This window comes from Eublepharis macularius, chromosome 14 (genome assembly GCF_028583425.1).
Source record: "Eublepharis macularius isolate TG4126 chromosome 14, MPM_Emac_v1.0, whole genome shotgun sequence".
Taxonomy (NCBI): Eukaryota; Metazoa; Chordata; class Lepidosauria; order Squamata; family Eublepharidae; genus Eublepharis; species Eublepharis macularius.
Window position 1 is genome coordinate 31698446 of NC_072803.1, and position 25174 is coordinate 31723619.

The window sequence follows — 25174 nt, forward strand, 5'->3', positions numbered from 1 at the left end:
TGTTTCAAACTCTTGTTGATAACAGATGTCGCTTATGAGATGCTTACTTTGATAGATATAGCTGTTAAAATAAACAAGTTGGCATTGTTGGCCCTTGGATCTGCTTAACATATAAAATACTATACTTAAGCATGTACAAGAATAGCAACACTGGCCCAAAGCCTGCAAATTTCATGAGAGCAAGCATCACTGCCATCTTCTGTTTCAAGAGTAGCATTGCATAGGACGTCAACATCTCTATGAACACCAAAGAGCTGTCAGAAGTTGGGAATTGGATAAAACTTGCACTGCTTCATCATGTCATTGCTTCAGCACACTTGGCTAGTACATTCTTCTTGGACTACTCCTTTGTAATGCAACTTTTTACATTTACCCTCTTAGATGGGCCACTACAGAAGTATTTCCTTTCAAAGCTGGGAGTGAGGAATTCGATTTCCAGGCAATGGAATCTTAATTTCTAGATGCCTTAGTGACAAAGCAGCAGGGATCTTTGAAGCCCTGTTCTATGAATACCCAATGAAGAAAAAAAAGCACTCTTCAGTTGTCATTACAGAATATAGTTTATTTATGGAATTTTACAAATAACTTTACAAGGTCACATGACATAAGTTATGTTCTTTGTCTCAACAAGTTCTTTCAACACCTGAGTTATTCAAATACTGAAATGGGGTGGGGAGAATCAACCTTTTAAAATCAGACGTATTAAAAGAAATGCAATCAAAGTACAGAGCTGCACATTGTTTGGTCAGTTTTGGTTTTTCCCCTTTCATCAAAGGATAACAATTCTGGTACAAGCAAGAGGTGGTATGTCCTGCCTCCTTTAAAGAGAAAAGACTGCAGCCTTCTTAGCTTCCAAAGTGGCATGCAGATTAAGACTGCAGTCCTATAGATACAAATTTCATAGTTACTTCCATATAGAGTCCCTATTGATATACTTTCTCTATACCGTTCTATGAACTAATAAACTCAGCTCCGCACCAAAAGGGCACTCAAACAATGTAAACAATTGTAGTAAACAGCTAGAAACAGCTTTGAATAAGGATGTGTATGTTGTAGCTACCCAGTTTTAGAAATAAACAAAAATACTAACTTGGCAGTCAATAATTCAAGGAGCTAACAGCTATTTAAAAGGTTTGGAGATGTACCTCCCCACTATTGCAATGGGAAGTTTGTTTTAGTTTTAAAAGGTTAATTCCAGGATTAAAACCAACCAACCAAGACACGTATGACTAAATCATGAGCTGGGTGCTACCAAGTGTATTCACTGTGGAAAACATCAACAATAATTTTGCCAATCCCCTTTCCTGCAGCAGCCCTGCAGTCCCTAGACATCCTTTGTCCCTCAGGAGCAACATTTTAGAAGGTGTTTTGGGCTGCAGCAGGAGGAGGCAGGCAGATAAGGTCATACTCAACTGAAGGAAATCCTTCCAACAGTGGAGATTTTCAATGGGATCCTAAGCCCATATTTAGTCAACTTCACCCAAAGGACAGTCTATGTTTGTTAACAAGCTATTCACTTCTGATATTTCCACAAAAAAGGATTCACTTAATTTTAGCATGACTGTGTGCCAGAGACAGGGAACAACTCCACTAGAATGTCTGAATTAGAGTTCCAATTGAGGTGGAGAAACACAGAGATACGACAAACCAGAAAGATGATAAACAAGACAAGATAATTTCCTTCTAGAACAAACATAAATAAGGTGCCTTTAAAAAGACCATGTGGCAACACTGGTAATTTATCAAAATGGAGTTAATGGCTTTTAAGATAGGTTGGTTCAAGACATTATGATTAACTGAGCATGCGAAAACCTCATCAAGTTCTATTTCAAGCCTCTTTATTCAAAATAGCTACTAGGGTCACAGAGTAGTAAGCATTACAATTCCTATTGTATGTATATCACGACCCTTAAAACAACTGTATCAGGGCCAAATGTGTTGGTAGAAACTAATGGATGATCTACACTACAGGGGGGCCTCCAGTGGTGCTGCAGCATTTTTCCAGGTAGCCTACTAGTCTGTTCCAATTTCTGCCCCAATATTAAAAAGAAGAGATGTCACAACAAAGGCTCTCTTTGTGCTTTCTGCCCTGCACCCTAACTCCCTAAGCATGCTCAAAGTTCTCTTTTTCTATGGTATCTGTGGAGGTGTCTAAACAGAGCTAATCACCAGCAGCTAGAATTACATTTTTTTTCCAGAGGACTGTAAATACATTATTCTTTGAATATAAATAATATTAAATTGCAGGGGGAGGGTCAGCACTGGATCTGGGCCTTTCTAGTGTCAGTATCATTTCCCCCAAGCTCCAATTATCTGGGATTTAAACCCAGGTGCCATGAAGAATTTATGCCATCTCTCTGAAAACTTTAAAGCAAGGATTAAGAAGCAACCTTCTGAAAAAACATGGCTCAATTTGCTAAGCTGGAAGGCCCCCAGCAACCTCTCATAATAAGATTTCCTCTTGCAAGTCAGAAATATCAACTCTTACCTTATACCAAGATTATTTTATTTTTGCTAAAATATACAAATCCTCAGCTGGCCAATGCTGGTGCCAACATTTTGAATGCAGATTTTATTCATATGCGGTGGCAGTGTCCACAAGAAAAAAAAATACTAGGAAATAATGATAAGATGAAACAAGGTCTGGGGCTAGATATATCATGAAGACCAGAAATGTTGTTACTGAATTACATTTCAGTGGTTCCAGGTTATTTTCAAGATGTCATCCAAAACTTAATCACAGCTGCTTGCATTGTGTTTGCTAGCTTTTGGAAACAAGACCCTTTTCCAAAGCTGTATCTATCTATGGATAGAAAAAAAATCAAAGGAATATATATGTAATGATTAAAGTAACCTCTTCTTCACAAAGAGGTGAAAGTTTAAAGGATATTGAATCAATATGGAACCCATTAATTTATTGCTTAGAAACAAATTCTTACAAGTATGGTTGGATGCTCTAAAAGATAAGCACTTTTTTGTAAAATCTTTTTCTTTTACTGTAAAATATACTGTATTTTATAATAATTTTTAAAAAGAAATGTAAACCCTACCCAAAATTGCTCTACTCACAAGTCAAGCTCTACCCATGAATCACACCGAAGCCCTACATAGATGAAGGGAATGCTTGCTATTTTCTAGCCAACTAGTATCTTATTTGGGAGGCAAGTAATTTGTTACCACCTGGTCCACACCAGGGGAATCATGTTGCATCCCATGCTAGTATATATAAAACGGTCCTTCAGCTTCCTGTGACTGATGGCGGCAGGAGAGCAGCTTATACTGAGTGTTAGAAATTAAGGGTCCCATTCACTTCAATTATTTGTACAGAACAACTTCTTGGAAGATCCAAGAAGGGGAAGAAAGATGTAGGGAGGTGCCATTTGGACATCCAGCCTCAGGCCAGCTTTGTTGGGAGTTGAATATATGTTGGGCCAGCTTTGGAGGAGTGGAATCCAGCTCCTAGTCAGGATCTCCATAATAGGAAAATATAATGGAGTGGTCCCACTTTTTCTTGCACCACAAGCCAAATTGGATTTATTCCCTTATACAACAGAACAGAGCAATTCAAACACACACAAATTGAGATGAGGGAGAAAAAACAGCAAGAATTTGGAAAGTCCGTTCTTTGCTAAGGAACTGCAGCTTCCCATTGATTAAGCAACACACACAAGCTGATTATGCAAGCTGGAAGATTTGCTAGAGACCAAAGCTGAAGAGCTCAATATTATCAATATGATAATAACACATCAGTTCACCTAGTGACTCTGGGAAGTCTGGTCCTGGAGTAAAGCTCCTTAAGACAAGTCTACCTGGTCCCCCAATTTGGGCTTAGCTTTCATAGAGTGCTCAGGCTGATGCAGAAGCCCGAGAGTGTGCAAGTGAACTGCTTAATATAACTCAGGCTTTGCCAGAGATTAGAAGACACTCCATCGGTCAGATTCACCCTAAGGAAGATGCTCAAGGGACCAGCACATACGTGAATCTTTTGAAGGAAGACAAAAGAAATTAAGAGGAAGGCAGATTTTGCTGCAGCTTCCAAAGAATAAGCTTACCTCTTAAAAGATCTTGTAATGGTGGTAGGGGGTGGGGGAGAAAGGACCAGTCATTCGTTTCCTTTTGGACCTGAAGGGTTTTTAGCTAGTGCCATCATCTGAACAAAATTAGTTTTAAAGGAAGTACTGGGGAGGGATTACGCACCTAATGTGTTGCAGCAAATACCCACCCTTGTAGAAGAGGCACTCAACTTTTCTCCCTTGCAGGAGGAAATGTCTCTTTTAAGCAGGCATTTTGAATTAAACTGCCCAGTAAACCTTTTCAATCAGGGCACATTAAATAGTCCTGGGAACTAATATTATTCTCTTCAGCAATTCACATTGCCTGTGAACAGATGGGGGGAGGGGACAGAGAGAGAGGGAGATGAGCTCTCTGGCATTCAGATCCACTGGCATACCTGCTGGAGCAGAAAGAGTTTTGTTCATTGTAGTACACTGTCCGCCCCAAAAGGATGTAAGAATTTAAACTCCTGTGGATGGGGCCTTTAAAAAGCACCTGAAGGGGTGTAAAGGAGAAAGAAGAAGGGGCTGCTGTACTAGAAAATGATCCTTAGGTCACTTAATCCCACCGCAAGGAGTTTCAGCAGTCACTGCAGGTCAGTCAATAAGAAGTCTTATGAAGCAGCTTTAACAAAAGCATCTTTTTGTGTAATTCTTGACATTGCAAGGTTACACAGTCCATATACCTGCAGGGAGAAAGATCTTCCCAACCAGATGAGCATTTCTTTACCCAATCTGGATCTCTCCAGAATACATGGTGAGCAGCAGCATGATGGTGAATCCTGTCAGCAGGCCTGCATTCTGGATGGCAAAAGCAATCAAAGCACTGCCATTTCTTTCATCTTCTCGGCTGACTTCATTCATCTCTGGGAACTTATTGGACAAGGAAATGATTATATATTTTTTCCTGTGGTAACACAGCACACTTTTCCAACAATACTTGTAACCGCAGACACTATAAAGCATTTCCTACCAGATATTTAGGTACTTATCTGATACAGGCCACATGCACAAGCTTTAAAGGCCAAGGCATGACTTGCTGGTTTTATTGCTTTCAGTGGGACACAGTTATGACTTCAGAGATGCAAGGAAATGCAGAGTGATGTCCTGCTTTAAAAGGACAATATGACCCCAATCTAGCTAATTGTCTCAAAGCGCCTGTCAGCATGCTTTACAGAATTACAAGTAGACCTGCAAAGGGGTCACAATTCATATAAAGAGCAAATCAGAGTAAGCTCTGATAGGGGCATGCTACCTGCTAGGGAAGTGCCTGCAATGTAATTTTTTTAAAAAAGCAGAACTGTAACAACCTACCATAGGAGGATGCACAGGACAAAAAAAACCCCACCTACAATGAGTAATGGCAGCAGCAAGGTGGAAGTAAATACAAGTAGCCCACAGAGATGCTCATCCATGTGAAGCTCCACCCAAGAGTGTGTCATGCATATGCCAAGAACAAAGGATGACTTATTATGGGTTATCAAATAAATGCACTGCTGTTTATAAATCCCACATTTGAAATGCTCAGGAATGAAAGAGCAAACAAGTTCCTTTTATCCTCAAGACATTTCTTGAAACAGTCTGAAAGAATGTAGCTGCAAAGGACCATGAGAAATAGCTAGCGGATAACCTGGTCTGCTTACCACTTACCATATCAGCCAGCGCAATATAGAGAAACATCCCACCAGCTAGAGCAAAGATCCAGTTGGCAGAGAAGTGGCTGCCAGCCAGGATCCCAAAGGCCAGCCCGATATAACAGCAGCAAGCCGAGATGAAGTTGAAGAAGAGTGCTTGCTGAATTGTCATTCCAGCATTCAGCAGAATGACAAAGTCCCCTGCAAGGGTCAGGATAAACAAAAGGTGTTAGCAAGAACAATGTCAGTTGGATCAAACTTTAAAGCAGGCTCCTGCCTAATTACAGCTTTTATATTGTTAATATATTTCTGAAAGGTGGCCCCAAATAACTTGGGATCTAGCCAGCCTCCCTGGAAACAGAACACCATTCTGTCTTCCCTCTTATTGAGATAATTTGAGTGATGAACCTGCATCTCCTGGCCCACCCCCTTGAAAAGATGTATAAACTTCAAGAGCCAATTGCACTCAGTAGAAGCTGGTCCCACTGAGTGCTGATTTGCTGAGCCTGGTGACAATCAGAATACCATACATTAGCACTGGAGTTTTGGGGGTGGGATTGCCAAAGACAAAAAGGCAAAAATAAGGGCAGAGAGAAGACGCTCACTGTGGAAAAATCTGCTCCTGGAGAGAGATAAGTAGTTAAATGGCTGGGCTGCATATCAGCATTCTGCTGGGTCGACTCCCATTACTTCTATGAACTCTGCAGGTGACCTTGGGTAAGAAACTCCTCTCAGCCCCAACTCCCCAGTTGTATTGTAGGGATAATAGTAACACTACTTTATTCACAGCTCTGAATACGGCACTAACCTGTCCAGAATGGTGGTATATAAGCACACTGTTGTTGTTGTTGTTGTTGTTGTTGTTGTTAATAACAACTACAACAGCAATAATAGAATCATAGGGTTGGAAGGGACCTCTATAGTCATTTAGTCCACCCCACCACCACATCATCACCACCACCACTCTGAGACACAGTATCTGCTGGGCCAATGAACTGTTGCTATTTATTCTGACAAGTCTCCAAACTGAGACAACTGTCTGGCTTCCAGATAACTTTCCTTTTTTTGCCATCACTATAAGCTCGTTTGCCCTTAAAGAGATATCATCTCACGTACACAGAGCCAGCTTTTAACAACAGCAGAAGTTACCTGAGGCTGAGAGAAATGTAAATTTGCTTATCTCATGGGTTGCCTCACAGTGGGGGGATTACAAACCAAACATTCCACAGTATAAGTCAGGGCTGCCCTAGGATACTTCACTACATGATCTGGGAGCTGCACTCCCACAGAACTCCAATATTACAAGGCATCCTGGTGTGCACTTCTTGGTTCCTACACTTTTTTTACTGGCATCCCTAAAAATATCTGACTCACACAGCCATTCAGCCCTGAGTAGTAATCTGCTAACACTATTTGGAATTGGAACATATTGGAAAGCTAGCTTGAGTTCTGTTTGTCATTTTTATTTTATCATGTTTTATTTTCCCTGTGACTTATATACCATTGATGTTTGTATTCCTTCTTAAACAGAAATACATTAGGTGCATTCCGATTATCAGGCACAGGTCACAATAACTGATTAGAAAAAACGTATATTAGAATCACTATATCATGTCAGCTTCTCTAGTAGAAACAATCAGTTTATACTACCCCTCCCTTTTCTCATAGATCTAGCAACATTAAGACCTCACTGATCTTCTTCCTTAGCCTCAGAATGCTTCATGGTTTTTTCTACTCTTGCTGGCAGCAGTTCTGCTTTTAATGTGACCTGTTCAGTATTATTCTTAAGTGCCTTCTGAGACCTGGCTATATGGGATCACAAGGGTAGAAATCCACCCAAAGACTATATATATGTGCGTCTTGATATGCACTTTCCACATCCCCCTTCAAAATTCATTAAAATATTACTAAGAAAAAATGCTATTCTTAGGAAGGCTTGCATATATGCCTATATCCTATAGACATCAATAGGGGTGTACACTTCAGGTTTCTGATTCGGGGAGATTCGGTTGTTCCGAATCAGCCCCAGCATTGCTGAGCCAATTCAGAAATACTGAAACAAAGCTTTCCGAAGTGCTTTGTAATGCTTTGGAAAGCTTTGTGTAGAGTGGCAGCAGCCACAGCACTTTTTTACTTTCTACAACCCCCTCCTATCGGGTAAAAAAAGATGGCAGGAAGCTTGAAAGCAACATTTTTCTTGCCGTTTGCAAACGGCAAGAAAAGTGCTGTTTTGAGCTCCCCCCCCCCCCGTCTTTTTCACCTGATGGGAGAGGGGAGAAGGGGGTTCCTCCCCCCACATCCCATTGGGTAAAAAAAGCATTAGGAAACTTGAAAGCAACACTTTTCTAGCCATTTGCAAACGGCAAGAAAAGTGCTGCATTAAGCTTTGGTGTGTTCCATAAAGATTCTTTACGGAGCATACCCAAGAGGTTTAAATAGATTTGAGTTACTCCGGATTGTTTTCCCACTTTTGAGTATACCCAAAGTGGGAAACCCGAATCTTTTCTGGGTGCACATCCCTAGACATCAATAGCATTTCTAGATGTTACACTCAAGTTTGTTTTCTTCAGTCTTAATGCACAGCTTGAGGAATACACACCTAACTCATGAGGAAATTCTTCACAAAAAATAGCCACCGAGGTGCTGATCCCTTGGAAGACTGACACAGTGAAGGAGGCACCAATCGCCAAGCCATCAATGAAGTTGTGAAGGCCGTCGCTCAGGGTGATCATCCAGGCCAGAGTGCCAATGTCAGAATAGCGCACACCTTTGAGCCAATAACATGTGCTCTGAGAAGCCTGGAGGTCCTATAAAGGGCATATTAAAAGCCAACATAGACAGGAGTGCTTAGTCATTGAGAACATAGCTTCCCAGCATCCTGTGTCCCTTTAATACACTGCTGGAATGAACCTGCTTGTGTATATGAACTCTGCATCTGAAAAATTGGTAAACATGGTAATTCAGGCTGTCATCCAATGAAAGAAACTTTAGACAATTAATTGCATGACAATTAATTGCATGATGTTTAAATCTGCATCTATATTTGCATATGAAAGAACACTTGAGAAAAAAAGCTGGAAGTCACCAAGAAGTCAAAGGTAGTCTCATGCAAAGTTCTTTGCAGTCATCTAATCATGCACTGGCCTTCTGTCAAGGATAATCTTGGCAAGAACATTTCTTTTATTTAAAGAATGCTGCTGGAGTACCAAACCAAAGGATTATCCACAACCACTGACAGATCTTTCTCTCCCTGTATAGATTGTGACAGCAAGTAAGGCTGTTTCTGTGCTAAACCTCATGGACACTCAACACCCACTCAAGAAATTTGACTCAAAAGAATGTATTTGCAATCAGCTACCAGAATATTCAGAGTCCAAACAGTACTTTCCAAGAGGTCTCTCAGTTGCCCCTCTCAAGTCAGCTGGGACCATTCCTTCTATTAAAGCGGCATTTGTAATTTTTGGTCCCAACTGGCCAACCTTCTTGGGCTAGATATAATGAGCCAAAAAGGGCAAGGCTCAAGTGGGCAAGCTGCAGAATAGATCTCTCCAAATACCATCTGTGTTCCCAGACTGCAGTAGCTGAAATTCACACAAGCAGATCAGATGTAATGTCTGGTCAGTGTACTGCCACAAGAGTGGCATCAGACTTACCAAAATATGACACATCTAATTCTTATAATAAGAGATGCTGCAACACACAGATCTAGGTCAAGTTACATAGGGGAAAGTGAGAAATTAAAAATGCCAGCATCCTAACTAAATGAATAGTAAAATGTACAGACTTGCAAACTCATTGGATCTGAAAAGTTGAAGCAATGCGCATATGTTTGACAACTGTGGCATCAGTCCAATCCATGCATCATTGCCAGACTACTGCTTGTTAATTTGAGCCCCTATCCATCTGGCCAATACAGCAATATTCTTTTGGAGTACACTGAACAGGCTGCACTCATTTCTCCCCCTCAGATCAAGAATGTTACAAAGGCCTAGTGCAGCTGTAACATTCCGAATCTCCTAGTTATTAATTAGGCAAGAGAAAGCAACCAACATGCCCTCTCCTCTTGTGTAACTTGCTTCCCTTCCTTCCACAGTTTACACCAGCACTTGCATAGCATTTATCTCAAACCTAACCATGGTTAACACCAACCAGATTCCTCCACAGCCATCCTCCTTCAAAAGTTTCATTTTAAAACTAGTTAAAAGACCTGATTAATGTTAACTATGGTTAAAGCAAATAATTAGGAGGGAGGGAGGGAGAACTTGCAGAGGAGGAAGAGAAGCTGCAGCATAGTGAGGATAATCAGGAAGTATGTCTGAACCATGCCAAATGCATGATGTACACTATGATAGGATCCCCAAATCCTTACCTAAAGGAACACACTCTGGCTTGAACACTAAACCCCATCATGTTGGACCACAAAGCACTCTCTTGGACCAACATCCATCTTGATCCCATTTCCTGCAATCCCATTTCCCTCCAGTTGAGAATGAAGCAACATACAATAACCATTTAGATATCTACTGACCTGAACAGACAAGGAACCAACCATCTTATCTACAGATGGAGTCTTACATTCCTGATCACTATTCCTGTGAGGGATCATGTGATCCAAGTCCCCATTCTGAAGTTTCTCAGTGACGCCCTCCTCATGGTCCTTCTTGGAAGGGAGGGTCTCAGGGCTGTAGTGGCTGTGACCATGATGCTGCTGGAAATCAGGAAGACAGATTTTACAAAAAACCACTGTTGAGCCCATGCTATGGAATCACGATTAGACTGTAGCTATCAATGTAGATCATTGCAGTGGCCTCTAATTAGTTTTATCTGCTGCTCACACTGACACCACACAAAATCCTTTTCTAATTCTTCAGCAGAGAATCTCCTATAAATATCTTGTTGTTATCTTTTAAGTTTAGCCATCTTTGTTCATTACTGTTTCCTGCTCATTCATAAGACTAGATCCCAATACAAAATCTTGGGACACTTAATTGATTGCTTCCCTATTGTAAGAAATAACAATCTATGCCTACATTCTGACCCACAAGGGATATTCTCTTTTGTGCTAAGACTGCTTAAGTTTTAAAGCTACACCAAACTGGCTATAACTACTGATAGTCTCCTTCAATGACTCTTTTCTTCCCTGTAAGGGAATATTCATCATGTTTTAGGATGTATAAAGGGATGGCAAGCCCCAAAGCTCTGGATATAAAAACTGAGAGCACTCCTGAGCAGGCATCCTACAGTCCTTGCGACGTCCAGCAATAGTACAAGACTCACAAATCAATTTCCATTCAAATAATATAAACAAACCACAATTTGTTTGTGGACTCTAAAATCCTTGCAGTTATGGGCGCATTTCCTCCTCTTCCTCCTCCCTCCCCCACCCCATCATCTCCCCACCCCACACACATTGCTGAGAGTGAAGCCTTCAAACTAACAATAATTTTTGTGACATCTACACTTTAACAATTGCAGTTTGCTTCCTGCCCACAAACATGGGTGTAATCATTTAGAATCCCAGTTTGTGGAAAAGAAGCAAACCTCAATTTGTGCCACAACAAACTGTCTTGAATTAACAGCTCCTAATCCATGAAATCAACAAACTTGGCTTTGTGAGTGAGGGGAGAAGGGTGGAAGTATAAAAGTCTCAAAATTTCAGGCTTGCTCACATGGTGTGGTATGTTTTCAATATCTAAACACAGCCATCAAAGTGGAAAGAGTTCAGTGTATTTAAGAACTTTGTAAGCCACCTTTTTAGATTTATTTTCTGATAGGACTCCTGCTTCTACTATATTATGAGGGGGAAAGAGAATACTATTTGCTTTACACCTCTTTGCTCCTCAAAAATCTACTTAGCTTTCCTTAGTTCTTTTTTGCGGTTAACCAAGCATACAACCATGTCTTGTGTTGAACTGGAAATTTGCATTGTAAGTAGTTATAAGCAAATTATTTCCAACATCACTGTTCAGGGGATAACATCCACTCCCCTCAGAACCCACCCTGCCTCACCTGATCTTTCTGTTTCAGAAGCATCTTCAGTACTTTTTCTGTGAAAAAGAACAGGTAAAAACCCCCAAAGACCACTGCAGATTTGGAGACATAATAGTCTTCCTGAGGATTGAATCCAAAGGCCTATAGGAGGAGCAGAAAGAGACAGTGACGCACAAAGAATATCTCATGTATACATTCTACATTATCTTCCTCCCCAATTTAGCTCTCTTTCCTCATCTTTACTAAGAGAAGGCCTGAAAGGGACAAAAAAATTATCTCTATATGAATCTGCACACTGGAGAGCACCAGAGAAGTTCTGCTCTTTGACTCTTCACTTGCTCTTTAAAGCAAGAAATATGGCCAGCCCCCTCATTTGGCACCCCTGTTGGTGTATCTGCAAATGTTATTCCACCCCCTCTACCACTCACTATTTCATGTTGGTGTCGTGCACTTCAGTCTTTATATTAATACAATGAAAAAGCAGGCTCTATTTGTTTGCATCAGATAGTTTCAGTACAAATGGAAAACACCACAATCAGCAAGCTAGAACTGGTCAGGCTCTGGCACTGGCGAAATCCACACTGCAGAACAACCAGATAGCCTCTCACTTTGCATGTTCTCTTGAACCACAAATCTCTCTTGATGTTCTTGCCCTTTCCCTCTACTAAAAACTACAACAGTGTGCAAGGATAACTAGCTTTCCTTCTAATTACCTACCCTTCCTGTAATATGTTCAGATACAGAGTGAACATTAAATGGACAATTCTTCCCCCACTCTTAATATACACTACCTGAGCAGAACCCAGTAGCTAGAGCACGAACACCAACGACTGAAGTTTTGGCTTACAAGGCTGCACTCCCTATATGTGTTGTATGTACCAGATCTCTGCCATTAAAGACACGTGATTAGAACCGACTAGGGACATAAAACACTAACTGTTTTAAATAACGATTTCCTTAAAGATTTCTGTAAACGTTTTAAAGTTTTTCAACTCTTGGAAAACTGCCAAAGGGCTACCGTACATTCCAGGATCATCTGTGCCTGCAGAACATGCCTTTGCCTTATCATCTGCACGCAAGACCCAAACTAAAGCATGTTAACAGAAGTCAGCAACAGAGTTGATCGTATGTAAAAATACGTATGTGGGCCAAATATATTGCAGGCTTTTTAATGCTTAAATGGTAAATATTGATAGTTTAAAATTGTTGCTTTACTGAATAAAATTGACATCCTTAGTACAGATCTCTCACGTAGACATTTTCCTTACCCTAACAGGCACCAGCTCTCAGGTACAGAATTCAGATCTCAGAAAAAATAGAGAAGCTGGGTACCAAATACTCTATAATGGGAATTAACAGATGCCTTTAGGAAAATAACTACAGTTTATTGCAACACGTCTGTAAGCTTATCACTCCCAGCACTGTACAATTGATCATGGTCCTATCTAGGCCTATCTATTTTCCATGTCAGATATAAACAAAGGTATGATCAATGGTTGCCCATGACTCTCCCTGAAAGTGACTGTATCAGAGCCCCACTAGACTTTTCTTCACAAAACATAGGTAGCACAAGACACAGACAGCTGAACACGGAAGGCCTAAGGCCCTTGCATCATACCTCAGGAATGAGCTGGAAGAGGGCGTTGGAGTAGAGAGTTCCAATCGCCAGAGCTATGAAGTAGAGGAGCAGCCGCTTGTAAAAGGTCTTCTTCATGAAAGGTACCACACTTGCTCCGACCAGGGAGCAGAGGGAAATTACGGTCACACAGAGGAAACCGTAACCCCAAACTGCAGGGCAAGTGCCAACCCCAACCCAGTTAAACCAGTGGTGGGAGGAAATTCCAAGGAGGAGGAATCAATACAGGTATGTGAAGGAATGAATTTATACGAGACAGAGGGAGATAGGGGAGAGAGAGACAGAGAGAGAGAATAGATACTTATTAGTGATTGTATATCCATTGGAACCAATCAGGCATGCTGGAAGTGCACTGGTGTGCTATAACACTGGAACTTGGACAAAAGGCATCAGAGAATGAAAAGAGCAATCAAGTAGCTCTCACAGCTAATGCTGTAATTTGCATTACATGGACTTTGTCCCTTTTAAACATTTTGTAAGATACTCTGTAATGTTTCATCATGGAATGTTTGTGCCCAACTCAGTCAAAAAAGAAGAACAGCTTCTTCTCAGATTAAGTGTGCTATCTACTGAGTGATGGCCTCTCTCACCACTCTATACCATGTACCCCTGTCCAACGGACGGTCTTCCTAAGTTCCATTATAAATCATCTTCAATTGCCAATCAGGGGAAGAGGGTCATAGACTTGGAGCTTTCAGAAAACAGCAGAATTGAAAACAGAATGCCACCAACCCTCCAGACACCCTCCAGTGAGAGTTATCATCAGACCATTCACAGGGCTTTTCTGCTGTCTCCAGTGGACTCTCATGTCACAGGGAATAGTGCCAGAGCTCCAGTGCCATATGCAACACTACAGTTTGACTCCCAGCATCCCCATACATTCAACCTCCAAGCTCTGCTACCTGGCAGAAAGAGTGCCATTGATCAGCTCTATTGCATAGATAGCCTCTGAAATGCAGTATCTACTACCCAAGCTGTGTGAAGTTTAATGAAGTGGCACAATCTCACTTTAGTTCTTACAGAGCAGGCAGGTTTACAATGAAGGTGAAATGTATACAATTATTTCCAATCCTAGGTCACAAAAATAATTTTGTTTCCAAACAAAAACCAACCCCCCACAGCAGGGTTACTGTTTTGGAACTGAAACTCTTCCAAGAATTCTACAAAAGGGATTGCACTAAATGATGCCTTGGACAGGTAGGAATTATCTGTGCCAAAGGGAAGGTGCAAGGCCAATGGAAAGCCACTAACTGAATTGATACCCTGACCTCTTTCAATGAAAAAACCCAACTGGTGCTTTGGCCATGATAGATACTACAAAAGCAACTCTGGGTTCCAATTGGGTCTTCCACATCAAGGGTAAGTTAAGATCTGATTTCAGCCTTTGATTTTAGAAAATCTGAGGAACTCATTGGATTTATAACCCCAGAACTATATATAGCGAGTGTAAAGTCAAAATGTCACACCTGCAAATTAAAAGGACAGTGGTGGGGGAAATACAGAACAGCACTTTGAAACCAAAAAGTAGAATTCATGGTTGTATTTAAACAGCCCCAAAACCTACAATTAAACCAAAAATTAATTCAAAACTATATGTGACAAAGCCCATCATGGCAACAGGAAACTTCTTCCCTTTGTACACATTGCACAGATGTTGAAAGAAAAAGCAGAAGAAAATCTGCAATTCTAGTACAGAGAGTCTCTCAAATACATTGTTTGCCTTTGTGTTCCTTCCTTCCCCCCCTCCATAAAAACCTCTGCGATCTCCAGCCATATATTTTCTCCCCACTTAATGTCATTTGGCAGTATCCTACTACTTTGGCACAGAACAGTTTTCCTGCAGCCCCTTCCAACCACCCGAAAGATCATCCCAAGGGGCACGGAATCAATGCAGAGGAACAGACATGTAGGGTGTGGGGTGCGTGGAATGAGAATGAACAAAGAGATGGAATTACTAGTTCTTCCTCTTCCACAAGTATTGCTTTGCTGAGGAAAAGAAGTTGATTTTATTCCCTTGTCCATTCTCAGCCTCGCCCATCTGCCACACAACTGATCCTGCAACATCATGAATAATCTTTTCAGGGATCAGAAGGGTCTGCAGGAAATCTGCGCATGGATGGCTGGATACACCAGTAGTTATTCCCACAACAGAAACGTGAATGCTGGCAAGCCTCTGCCCACAGAAGCAAGTTGCTCTTGAAACCAGATTAATACATACCTCTTCCTCAAGATGGCTGCAAGCAATACAACATTTTAGTTGGCAAGGTTTGGCTGAAAGGAAGGATTTTCCAAAGAAAAGCCTGCAACTTTAAAGGATGGCCTTGCAACACTTCCAAGGAAATACTGTTTTAGCAGAAATAATGAAAAAGCTAGCCCCTCGCAATATAATCACAAGCACAAAGAATTCTGATCAGAAGAACCACACAATCAACTGATTTCCATCCCACAGAGTGGAAGTTGGGAGGCAAAACTCTTAAAAGTAGCAAAACCCACAAGGTGCATTGTAGAGAGACTGTTCTTTTAGGCAACTAAATTACCAGAAGAAAGAAGCAAGAACAAGGGCCTGACACATCAAAAGCTTGCTTTCCCACCTCTTCTCAGTTGACTTAAAGACATTTCCTAATGCTCAGAAGGGAATGATCATCCCCAAGAGCCCACGGGGAGGGGGAAGTTATTTCTTCTCTTGGCTGTTCAGCAAGGAACCTAGCTACCTAAAGCACTGGAAAAAGTGGAGTGATTGTACTTATATCTGAGCGTGTGTGTGTGTGTGTGTGTGTGTGTGTGTTTTACTGCACCTCTGGGATCAGCTGGAACAGCGCATTAGAAAACAACGTCCCGATGGATAGTGCGATGAAATAAGTTAGGACTCGGGCGAAAAAGACCTTCTTGGTGCAGGGCACGACGAAGACTCCAAGGAGGGCAGCCAGGTTAATCAGCGAAACACTGAGAAAGCCAAAGCCCCATACTGCGAAACAAGAAGAAAGGAGGGCCAGTTTACCCACTTAAGTGAAAATGGGAAGGGCCCCCTTGATACAGTTGAAGCTGCAAACTGGATATATGATCTTACTGAGAGTTTATGAGGGACAATCACAGGACAGCTAAAGTCAGCATAAACCCGTCTGATTTATCATTGCTTTCGAATTATTCTAGGATAAGCCGAACTATTCTGGTATACACAAGGTAGAAATCATAATGGAGTGGATCAGATGGTATAGGGGGTGTGGATCAAGATTTCGGGTACCTTGAAATATTAGATTTTGGTGTTCAAGACAAAAAAAATTAACAGATGCTTTGGAATGTTAACAAGGGGGGCTCACTTGGGAAGTAGCCATTTGAAGTTTGCCAGCCAGAGAACTGTGACAAAGAAGGATTTGTGTAAGAGATGCTTTGGGTATAAGGTTCAAATCCCTGTTTTTTCCATTAACTAGAAACAAAACGTCTGCCTGCAGGTTCTTGTTATGAATGATAGGAAAGTCTCTGTTGCTAAAGTTAATGCTCAAAAACACCACCAGAAAATAATCTCTCCCCTCACTTCTGGAATGTTCACAATGTAGCACACCTATTTGGGGTTGCTTTGAATGTTAGATATATTTTATAGGTGTGTCAGTGGTACCCAGACTCCACTGGAGTAAAGGATTCTGAGGCAGGCAGGCCTTTGTATCTCATTAGCCAAGATGCGAGTTACCAATTCACATGAAATTTGTGGGGACTGCCTGACATCCTCATTACTCCATGATCTCAAGTGACTTAGGAAAGAAGGTATTCCAAAAGAGGCTACTTCTTTCATTTATTGTTTCTAAAGATGCCAACAGGCATGGAGAAAAGTGTACTATCCTTTTAACAGAAGTTTAAACCACCTCTGTCAGACTCTTGCCTTGAAAACCCTACTAGGGGTCACCATAAGTGAGCTATGACTTGATGGCACTAGTCTCCACCACCACCAATGTATGGAAATTGGCAACTGAAGCTTTTCATGGTACAGAGAAACATCTGGTAAATAACATCAAATTAAGCCTCTATTAAAAGGACAGGGTATTTTTCTCTCCAGACAGTAAGCAACCCTAGTTGCTTCCCTGTTCATGATTTTAGGGAGAGGTCAGAGAACCAGTTTTGTATCTCTTCTAATAATAAATGCTAGGATTTCTGCATGGTCATCTGTGGGGCATATGGGTAGTGGCAGGTGCTTTGGAGGGTTGCATAACACATACAACCCATTCAAAAGTTTTGAGAAACATATCTAAATAAAGCATATGCAGCAAGGATCTAGGACTGACTGCAGCTCTCCATTATACATGTAAACATATACTTGCTGTTGCATAAGATGCCATCCAGTCCTTGGAAAAAAACTAAAGCATGAAGGGACTTCAAGGGTAATCTAATGCTCTTCAATAACCCTTCTGAAGAGATATCTCCCCATCACCATCACCTTCTGAAAAACCTTCAGAGATATTCCATCACTTCACTGGTCAACTTGTTACATTGCCCAGCCCACTTGTTTTTGAATTTCAAGGAAGTATTTTCAGATATCCCAGTTACAGCTCTTTTGCTACATGTTGAGCCCATTTTTATGTCAACAGTCCAGTTCTCCTTTCCTACAATGGGCTTTTAAGGAGTTGAAAATTCCTACTCTCTACCATGTCTCTGCCTGATATCCTTCCTTGCAATGGAATATTAAACTGCTGAACACTTGAGATGGCAAGCTGGAGTTTTACCCTCAGTCGATCTATCCTTGTGAAAGGATGCAGCCTATGGCTGGAATCCATTCTCAGGAGCAGAACTACTGACTGGGAAGGACTCTATTCTGTTGCTTCAAACAGGAAGGAGGAGCTATCTTTGCCTGTAGATCTGCATTTGGGTAACAGTAGCAGGCTAGGGTGCTCACTCCCGATTAGATCCACCAGCAGAGGTCCTTCTGAGACAACAGATCCAATGATCCCACAAAATGTATTCAGACACTGTGCAAGAACATCCCATGAAAGGCAATCCACTCTAACAAGAAACTCTATTTCCAACAACCAAACCTGGAAATGAAGCACTACTCAGGAGCTGGTATGGACAGCACCTAAATTACTAATTTATTCAACTTCTCTATATGCCATATACATCAATTATATTGCTCTTTACTGAATCAGTTCCAACTTACTTGTATCTTTCTGAAAATGGGACAGCCCAGAGCATATATAGGACCTCAGAGGTTTCACCAGCACCAAGTAAATGCCAAAGGTGAAACAGATGTATCTGTGCTTATGTTTCCAACCCCAAATTTGCTCTTTTCCTTTCCTTTTGTATTTCACAACAATCAATCATGCTGGATTGCTAACTCTATCACTTGTAAGAGATTAAATCCATCATACTCGCTGGCTTCTCAGATAATACCCAATTTGGGGGGGGGGCTATACTTATACTGGGTTTTTTCTTCTATTCAAGAAATATTATTTTTAATAGCTCTGGCCTTCTAGTCAAACATGTATTACAGCCCTGTTAATACAGCTATTAAACAGCTATTGGTCTCACCCCTGGTTGCCATAGTTTATTGGCTGACAAAGGACAACTGGTGTAGCAATTTGCAAAAAAAAAAAGCACTACAACTTCTTCTGCAGAAAGGATAATGCCCACACTTCTAATAGCTCACATTTATCTATCTTCATAGAGCAACCAGGTTCCAAGCTGGCTGACATCAGCACGTTATTAAATGGCATCCCAGTTAAAGCATTCTGAAATTGTTTTTCCTAAACAGGGAGGGCATTCTTTGTAGAATAACTGTGGTAAGCATCTTTGCAGCATTACCAAATGCCTTGCTTATTTAGATTCATGTGGGAAAACAAAAAAAATCTAATTATTCTGGATTCAGAGAGGCAATGGCTACCTTACGTTTCTCTGAAATGGCGCACACAGTTTTATTGGGGAGATCAGGGGTTTCAACTCTCTATAGCTCCCAGCAGATTCGCTTTGTAAGACATCCATAGCTGGTAATTGAAATGTTTCCACGTTCCCCAAGTTTTTCAGCTGTCAAGTTATCCAGAATGTGGACAAAACTTATTTGACCCACAAAGCATAGACACTGCTGATTTGTGTATTTAATATTGTCCTTCCCCTTATAGCGCAGTGGCTACTTTTTGTCAGTTTGACAGGATGGATTTTTCAGGGTCCAAAAGAAACTTAGTCTTGGATTAGAACATTCACAGCATTTCCTTCAGCCTGCACTAGGACATTCTTGTTGGAAACAAGAATACATTATTCACTGCTTTTGACCATACAGCACTGCAACACATTCATCTTTAACAATGGGCACAACTGGACACAATGTGGTCCAAGAGAAAGACCCGATGCTTTTGGTCTAGAAGCCCCATTCTACCACCACGCCATTTCCAATTCTAATTATCTGTCTGGTATTGCCACTGATGCTTGAAGAGGACAGGATTTAAGGGCAAGTGCTGTCCTGCAGCTGGAAATCCCATCAAGAAGAGTAGTTCACACTTCAGGTTGATGGCCCATGGAAGCAATGACAAGCTGCATTTGAAGGATTTTCTCTCAATTAGCTTACACTTCAAAAGTAAGCTGTTAATTTCAACCAGTCCTGGCTGTCTTGTACCTACACACCTTCTGTAGAGCTGGGTTTCCCTTCCTCTGTCTGCTCATTTTCTTCATTCTCCAGGTTCTCTGACATGCAGGCCTTTGACTCCAGCTGTTGCAGAATAGTTGGACAGAACTCCTGGAACTCCCGCTGGCCAAGGTGAGATTCTTCACTCAGATTGTGGGTGGCAAAGAGCTCTGAGGAACTGAAGCACTGTACATTGAAAGACAGACAAGATGAGAACTGCAGAGCTGGACACTTAACTGTCATGGACACCATGGGGCTCCCTGCTATCCTTACAGACCCATAACTCTCTCATGTCTTCTGACTGCCATCCCACAACAGATACCAAGGACCACTTCTCAAAACCACTTCTTGAATTTCTTAGTCCATGCCATCCACCCCCACCCTCCTTACAGACTGAATGCGTACATGAAAATAAGGTTCTGTCACATGAATGACATGGTGGACAGCGCAGCAGAAGAAACTAGCTTTCATCATCTTCCATTTTTAATATGTCAAGGTGATCCAACCCCATTTTGTCTAAAAGCCAATTCCATGGAATTTCCTTTGTCTAACACTCCCAGCAATCCTTCCCTAGGCTGCTGGAAGGATCCTCCTGCACTAATAGGTACCGATGATCAAAAATGTGTTTTTATAAAAAGGATGGCCCAGGCATCCACAACTACTTGAGTGAGAGTTGCTTTCCTTCTTAAATTTATTGTGATTGGCTGTCTCTTCTTTCTCTTTTATTAGCTAAAGAGACACTTTGTCTAGCCAACCTAGAATGTGAAGTTTCAGTCTCTTGGACAATTTAAGTTTGGTTCTTGTTAGTCAGAGGGGAGATCAAGCAAGTTTAAAATTTTGAAGGAACTGTGACTGTGTTCTGAATGGATGTGCTGAGATAACTGAAGAAATCCAGTAGCATGGTTAAACTTTGTGTTGGATGGAATACTTAACACATATGGACTATTCCTATAACACAGAATCCTGCTGGATTTACATATGACACCAGTCAATACACAAATGTTTTGTTTTTTATCTTATTGTTATCTTTTGCATTTGAGTTTTCTGCCTTCTGCTTTTTAATACCATGTTAATTTCTGATTTTCCATCTAATAATCTTCACTTTTTAAAAAACAAGTCTGTGTCTATAGTTTAAAATTCTGCCTACCCAATGTGAAGACCACCCTGTTCATATTGCCAAAAGTTTGTTCCTATAGGATTTCTTCTATTTGAATAAGGTTACAGGCCACGTAAGGAGAACCAGCTGTTGGTAGCAAATGTTTGGTTTTTTTCAATAAAGAAAAGGAATACTACCTGGGACGCAGGTGCTGGAACTGCAGAACACTCAAGTATGCTTCCAGGGTCTGGGACCCCTTCGGCCACAGCCAGTAAATTACATAAATATTCCTTCCACTGCTGCATAGCACTGAAGGGCTATCGGGTTAGACTTGGAGTAGAGAAATACGAACATCTGCTCAACCATGAAGCTCATGGGTGACCTTGGACCACTCACTGTCTCTCAACCCAAAAGGGTTGTTGAAGGATCAAACAGAGGATAGGGACCATGACCACTGCCCTAAGCTATTTCAGAAGAAGGGAAAGATATACAGTAGAGGTGAGTCCAAGAAATAACTGTATGTACATGAGCTCATACAGAAATTTCCAAAGTAAAACACAAGACAGGTGTTGCTATGGACTAGAGTCCTACCCAGTTGGGATTCTGGCTCCCACACTGTCTAACCAAGTATACCTGCCATTTGTTTGGGGTGTGTGTGTGTGTGTGTGAGAACAATTACGTAAGAATATTAAGCAACATTCTTGCATGCTAAACAAGTTATATTATCATTCTTAGATTCTTGAAAAAAACCAAAGGAATGACACTGCAGGCAATATCTTATGATGATTCAGAAAGATGCTACCTGGTAGCTTGTTGCAACAATATTCTTCACCACTATTCCATCTTGGATGATACCAGGGTCCTCCCTATGGTTGGCACCAGTGCAGCATCCAAGAAAGCATCTCATTATTCTGAGCAGTAAATTGGAGTCTTGCTTATGATTCAAATAATTTTAAGGCTGTCTGTTATCTTAGAATTTTTAAATGTTTATGGTTGTAAATTTGCTATATATGTTTTGTCTTGTAAAGGCCAGTGGCCATATACAATAAATTTACCTACCTACAGCTGGCACCAGTATTCGTGACTGGGTGTTCAAGTGTGATACTGTCACAGACAGTCAATCTCTAGCTCCAAATTTTCACTCAGGTTTATATTGTTTCAAAATGGACCACATCAGAGACTCCTATCTGTCCAGCATTAATCTCAGAACAGCCTTTACATATATGTGGTTTCAGACCATGCCAACAGTTTTGCTTGATGGCTGCTACTCCCAAAAACCATCTGTTTTGAACTTTGGTTTATGTGGAGCTCCAGTTCCAGAGGATTTACCCTCATTAAATTCTGTCCTTTCCTCTTTACAGAGAGCATAGAATCAAATTTCTTGGAGCGCTTTTGAAGGGCTTAAATTCTTCCTCTAAAGCAGAGAAGCTGACTTTTCTTCTCAGATGCTGACTTGCTCATATCATACATCGTTTGGTTTGGCAGCTAAGAAAATACAAGCAAAACCAGTGAAATGTTTTAACATGATGAGGATTTTTAGATTCAGTTATTTTAATGCTGTCATTTATGATGTATGCTTTATGTTATTTGCATTTGACTATAACAGCCGTTGAAGATAAGGAATAAATGCTATTCATACATTTATATTATTATTTATTGCTTAAATCTTCAAAGAACACAGGAGCATTTATCTTCTTTTATCCTTCCAGCTAACTTGCAACCAATTACCAATGAGCTTGATGGTCCAGCAGGATTCCAGCCCAAGTGTCCCTGGCTCAGGCCCTACAGTGACCTCTGCACTGGCTCCAACCCAAAGTTCCTGCATATGCTTTCTAGCTGCCTCCATAACAATATTTCCCTTATGACTTCAAAATATGCAGACTTTTTACACTCTTCCCAAAGATAATGGAGCCCACACATGTTAAAGGGGTACCCTGGTAAATAGTATTGCCCATCTGTTGTAATAGCCTGCACTGTCAGAACTGGAGTGTTGTGAAGGATTTCAAAGGAGGATGTGATGGGTCAAGAAAATGGTTGCAACAAGGGAGAAGCAGCCACATTCTACATTACCCAGGAAAGATTCTTGTGATGCTGTTCCATGTGACTAACATTGTCCCGCCCAACTCCCACATCAAGGCGGTTCAATAGAGCCTTAAGCTGCTGCAGAGTGAGCTTGTCGTTTTCTCCATATCGGAAGAAGAGGTCTTGCACGAAGGAGGCTGCAGTGATGGGAGGCTGTGACAAGGTTTCTGTGCCAGCCCATGCACAAGAGGCGAAACTCAGCAGGCAAAGCTGGAAGAGACGTCCTTGGGGTCCCATGTTCCAAAACATCATGACAATACTGTAAAGAAACATGTGTTCTTGGATCAGCATTGCTGCATCACAGTTGCTGCAGTAAGTGATCCACATCCCAACCATGCTTTGGTTTAATGGCAACCACTGACTGCCTCAATAAAAGATCAGAGGTATCCTAAGCCCTAATGATGCCAGATCCCCACTGCAACTTCAGTCTTCATCAATATATAGTGTACCAGGACAACACAAATAAAATGCCAACAATTTTACTCCTTTTCTATTCCTTGCCTTACTTTTGCAAAGTACAAATTTCCATAGGACAGCCATGTTAGGCTGTTGAAGCAAACACAGAGGGAGCCTTAGGGCAGCTTACAGGCTAATGAAGAAAAAAGTGTTGCAGAGATTGCCCCTTAGCCTTCACACATGTTAAATGGCTTAATTTAAGTGATCTGTGTTATCACCAATTACAGCTGCTGTGAACAGTTGCTATCTTGTATAAGTTGGAGTTTTGCACAGAAATTTCATGATCTTTTACCCTACTGTCCATAATTTTTCCCCTTCTCCTGTGTACATTTTTCTGCTCACTGAGGTTTCACTTGATGCCTCTAACAAAATGGGCTCTAACCCACAGAAGCTAACACTGTAAGTCTTTAAGGTGCCATGATTTCTTATTGTTTTTCCCAAGATGCATGCATCTTAAAGCCAGGACTACACTCACCTCCTTAAAATAAGGAACTGCTGTCAAGTTAAGACACAGTTGATTCCTGACCTCCCTCATACTGGCGGCAGAAAACATCAATCATGACACTAGTAGATTCCTGTAAACTCCTTTTAAATATTTGGCTATCCAAATCTTCCTTAATACTTGGTTGCTTTACAGAGACATACAAGCATCTGGACTGGAAAGAGGTGAATGAAACAGAATGGCTGCTGTTGACTTGCAAAAGGTCAGGCAGGATCACCATGTGCAAATGGAAAGAAGGCTCTATGTTCCAGACTATTTTTGAAAGGGAGCTTTTTATCCAAAAAACACTGAAGCAGGATTGCTCACAGTAGTTGTTTAGTTAGCGGCACTCTATAAATCAAAGTGAAAAACATCTGACAGAGGCGTGAGACCATGCATACCCACACCATAGTATACTATCTATTAGTATATATTATGCTATATATAACTATAATGAGAACAGAGCAAAATGGAAGTTTGCTGTTAATCGTGGGAGTCAGAAACATTTTAATATGTTCATGAGAGCCCGCAGGAGGCTTATTTTCAGCTCTTCAACACAAGAATATAAAGAGATTTGCAAAGAATCAATGCCAAATCAGGATCTGCTGATCTTTTTTCAGGCTTATTCTTACCTTCTTTTAAGATGGAAATTACACGCTATTTAGTATGTGCTGCAGCCTCCCATCATTATAAAACGTTCACTCATGATACTTCTTAATCTTACTGCAATGCAGGTGGACAGGGGGACCCCCAGCAGATACACAAATGGGGAAATAGGGTTGGCATGCTAGTCAATTGACTGCTTGTTAAAGACTGTTGTCAAATATTATCAAGTGGCAAAAATTCCACGGTACTAGTGCAAGAATCCGTTTTTCCCATTCAGTTTGCGGTGCCATTTTTTAACAAAATAAAGGTGAGGCTGCTTTCCCCCCTAGCTTTGCAGCAGTTGAGAGCAAACTTAACAGCAGCATAGCAAAACTTCTCTTAGTGGTCCCCCATTATGTGTTCAGGCATCCACAAACAGACAGAACTGCTCATATAAATTCATTACAAATTTTTAAAGAGTTCTTTTACAAAAACAGATGAAATTCACGTATCACGTAGCTCACTTATCAAACTGACTGATGACTAAAGTATCTTCTAAT

General features: G+C 41.0%; 1 protein-coding gene across 10 annotated transcripts in view; it reads right to left on the reverse strand.

The window, feature by feature from the left end:
• Positions 1-541: 541 nt before the first annotated feature.
• The window catches only part of SLC39A14 (solute carrier family 39 member 14), a 44396-nt gene continuing 19763 nt past the window's right edge, over positions 542-25174 (reverse strand). For 7 of the 10 annotated variants that reach the window (XM_054998512.1, XM_054998517.1, XM_054998516.1 and 4 more), the window contains 8 exons: positions 23081-23351; positions 19914-20100; positions 13296-13465; positions 11696-11818; positions 10215-10394; positions 8286-8493; positions 5703-5887; positions 542-4925 (listed from right to left, as the gene is read on the reverse strand). In XM_054998512.1, the coding sequence (XP_054854487.1) occupies positions 4779-4925; positions 5703-5887; positions 8286-8493; positions 10215-10394; positions 11696-11818; positions 13296-13465; positions 19914-20100; positions 23081-23344 (1464 nt within the window). In that variant the 5' untranslated portion in view covers positions 23345-23351 and the 3' untranslated portion in view covers positions 542-4778. Of the gene's footprint in view, positions 4926-5702; positions 5888-8285; positions 8494-10214; positions 10395-11695; positions 11819-13295; positions 13466-16108; positions 16279-19913; positions 20101-23080; positions 23352-25174 lie in introns of all 10 variants that reach the window. The other 3 variants (XM_054998514.1, XM_054998521.1, XM_054998513.1) reach the window with 3 other exon arrangements.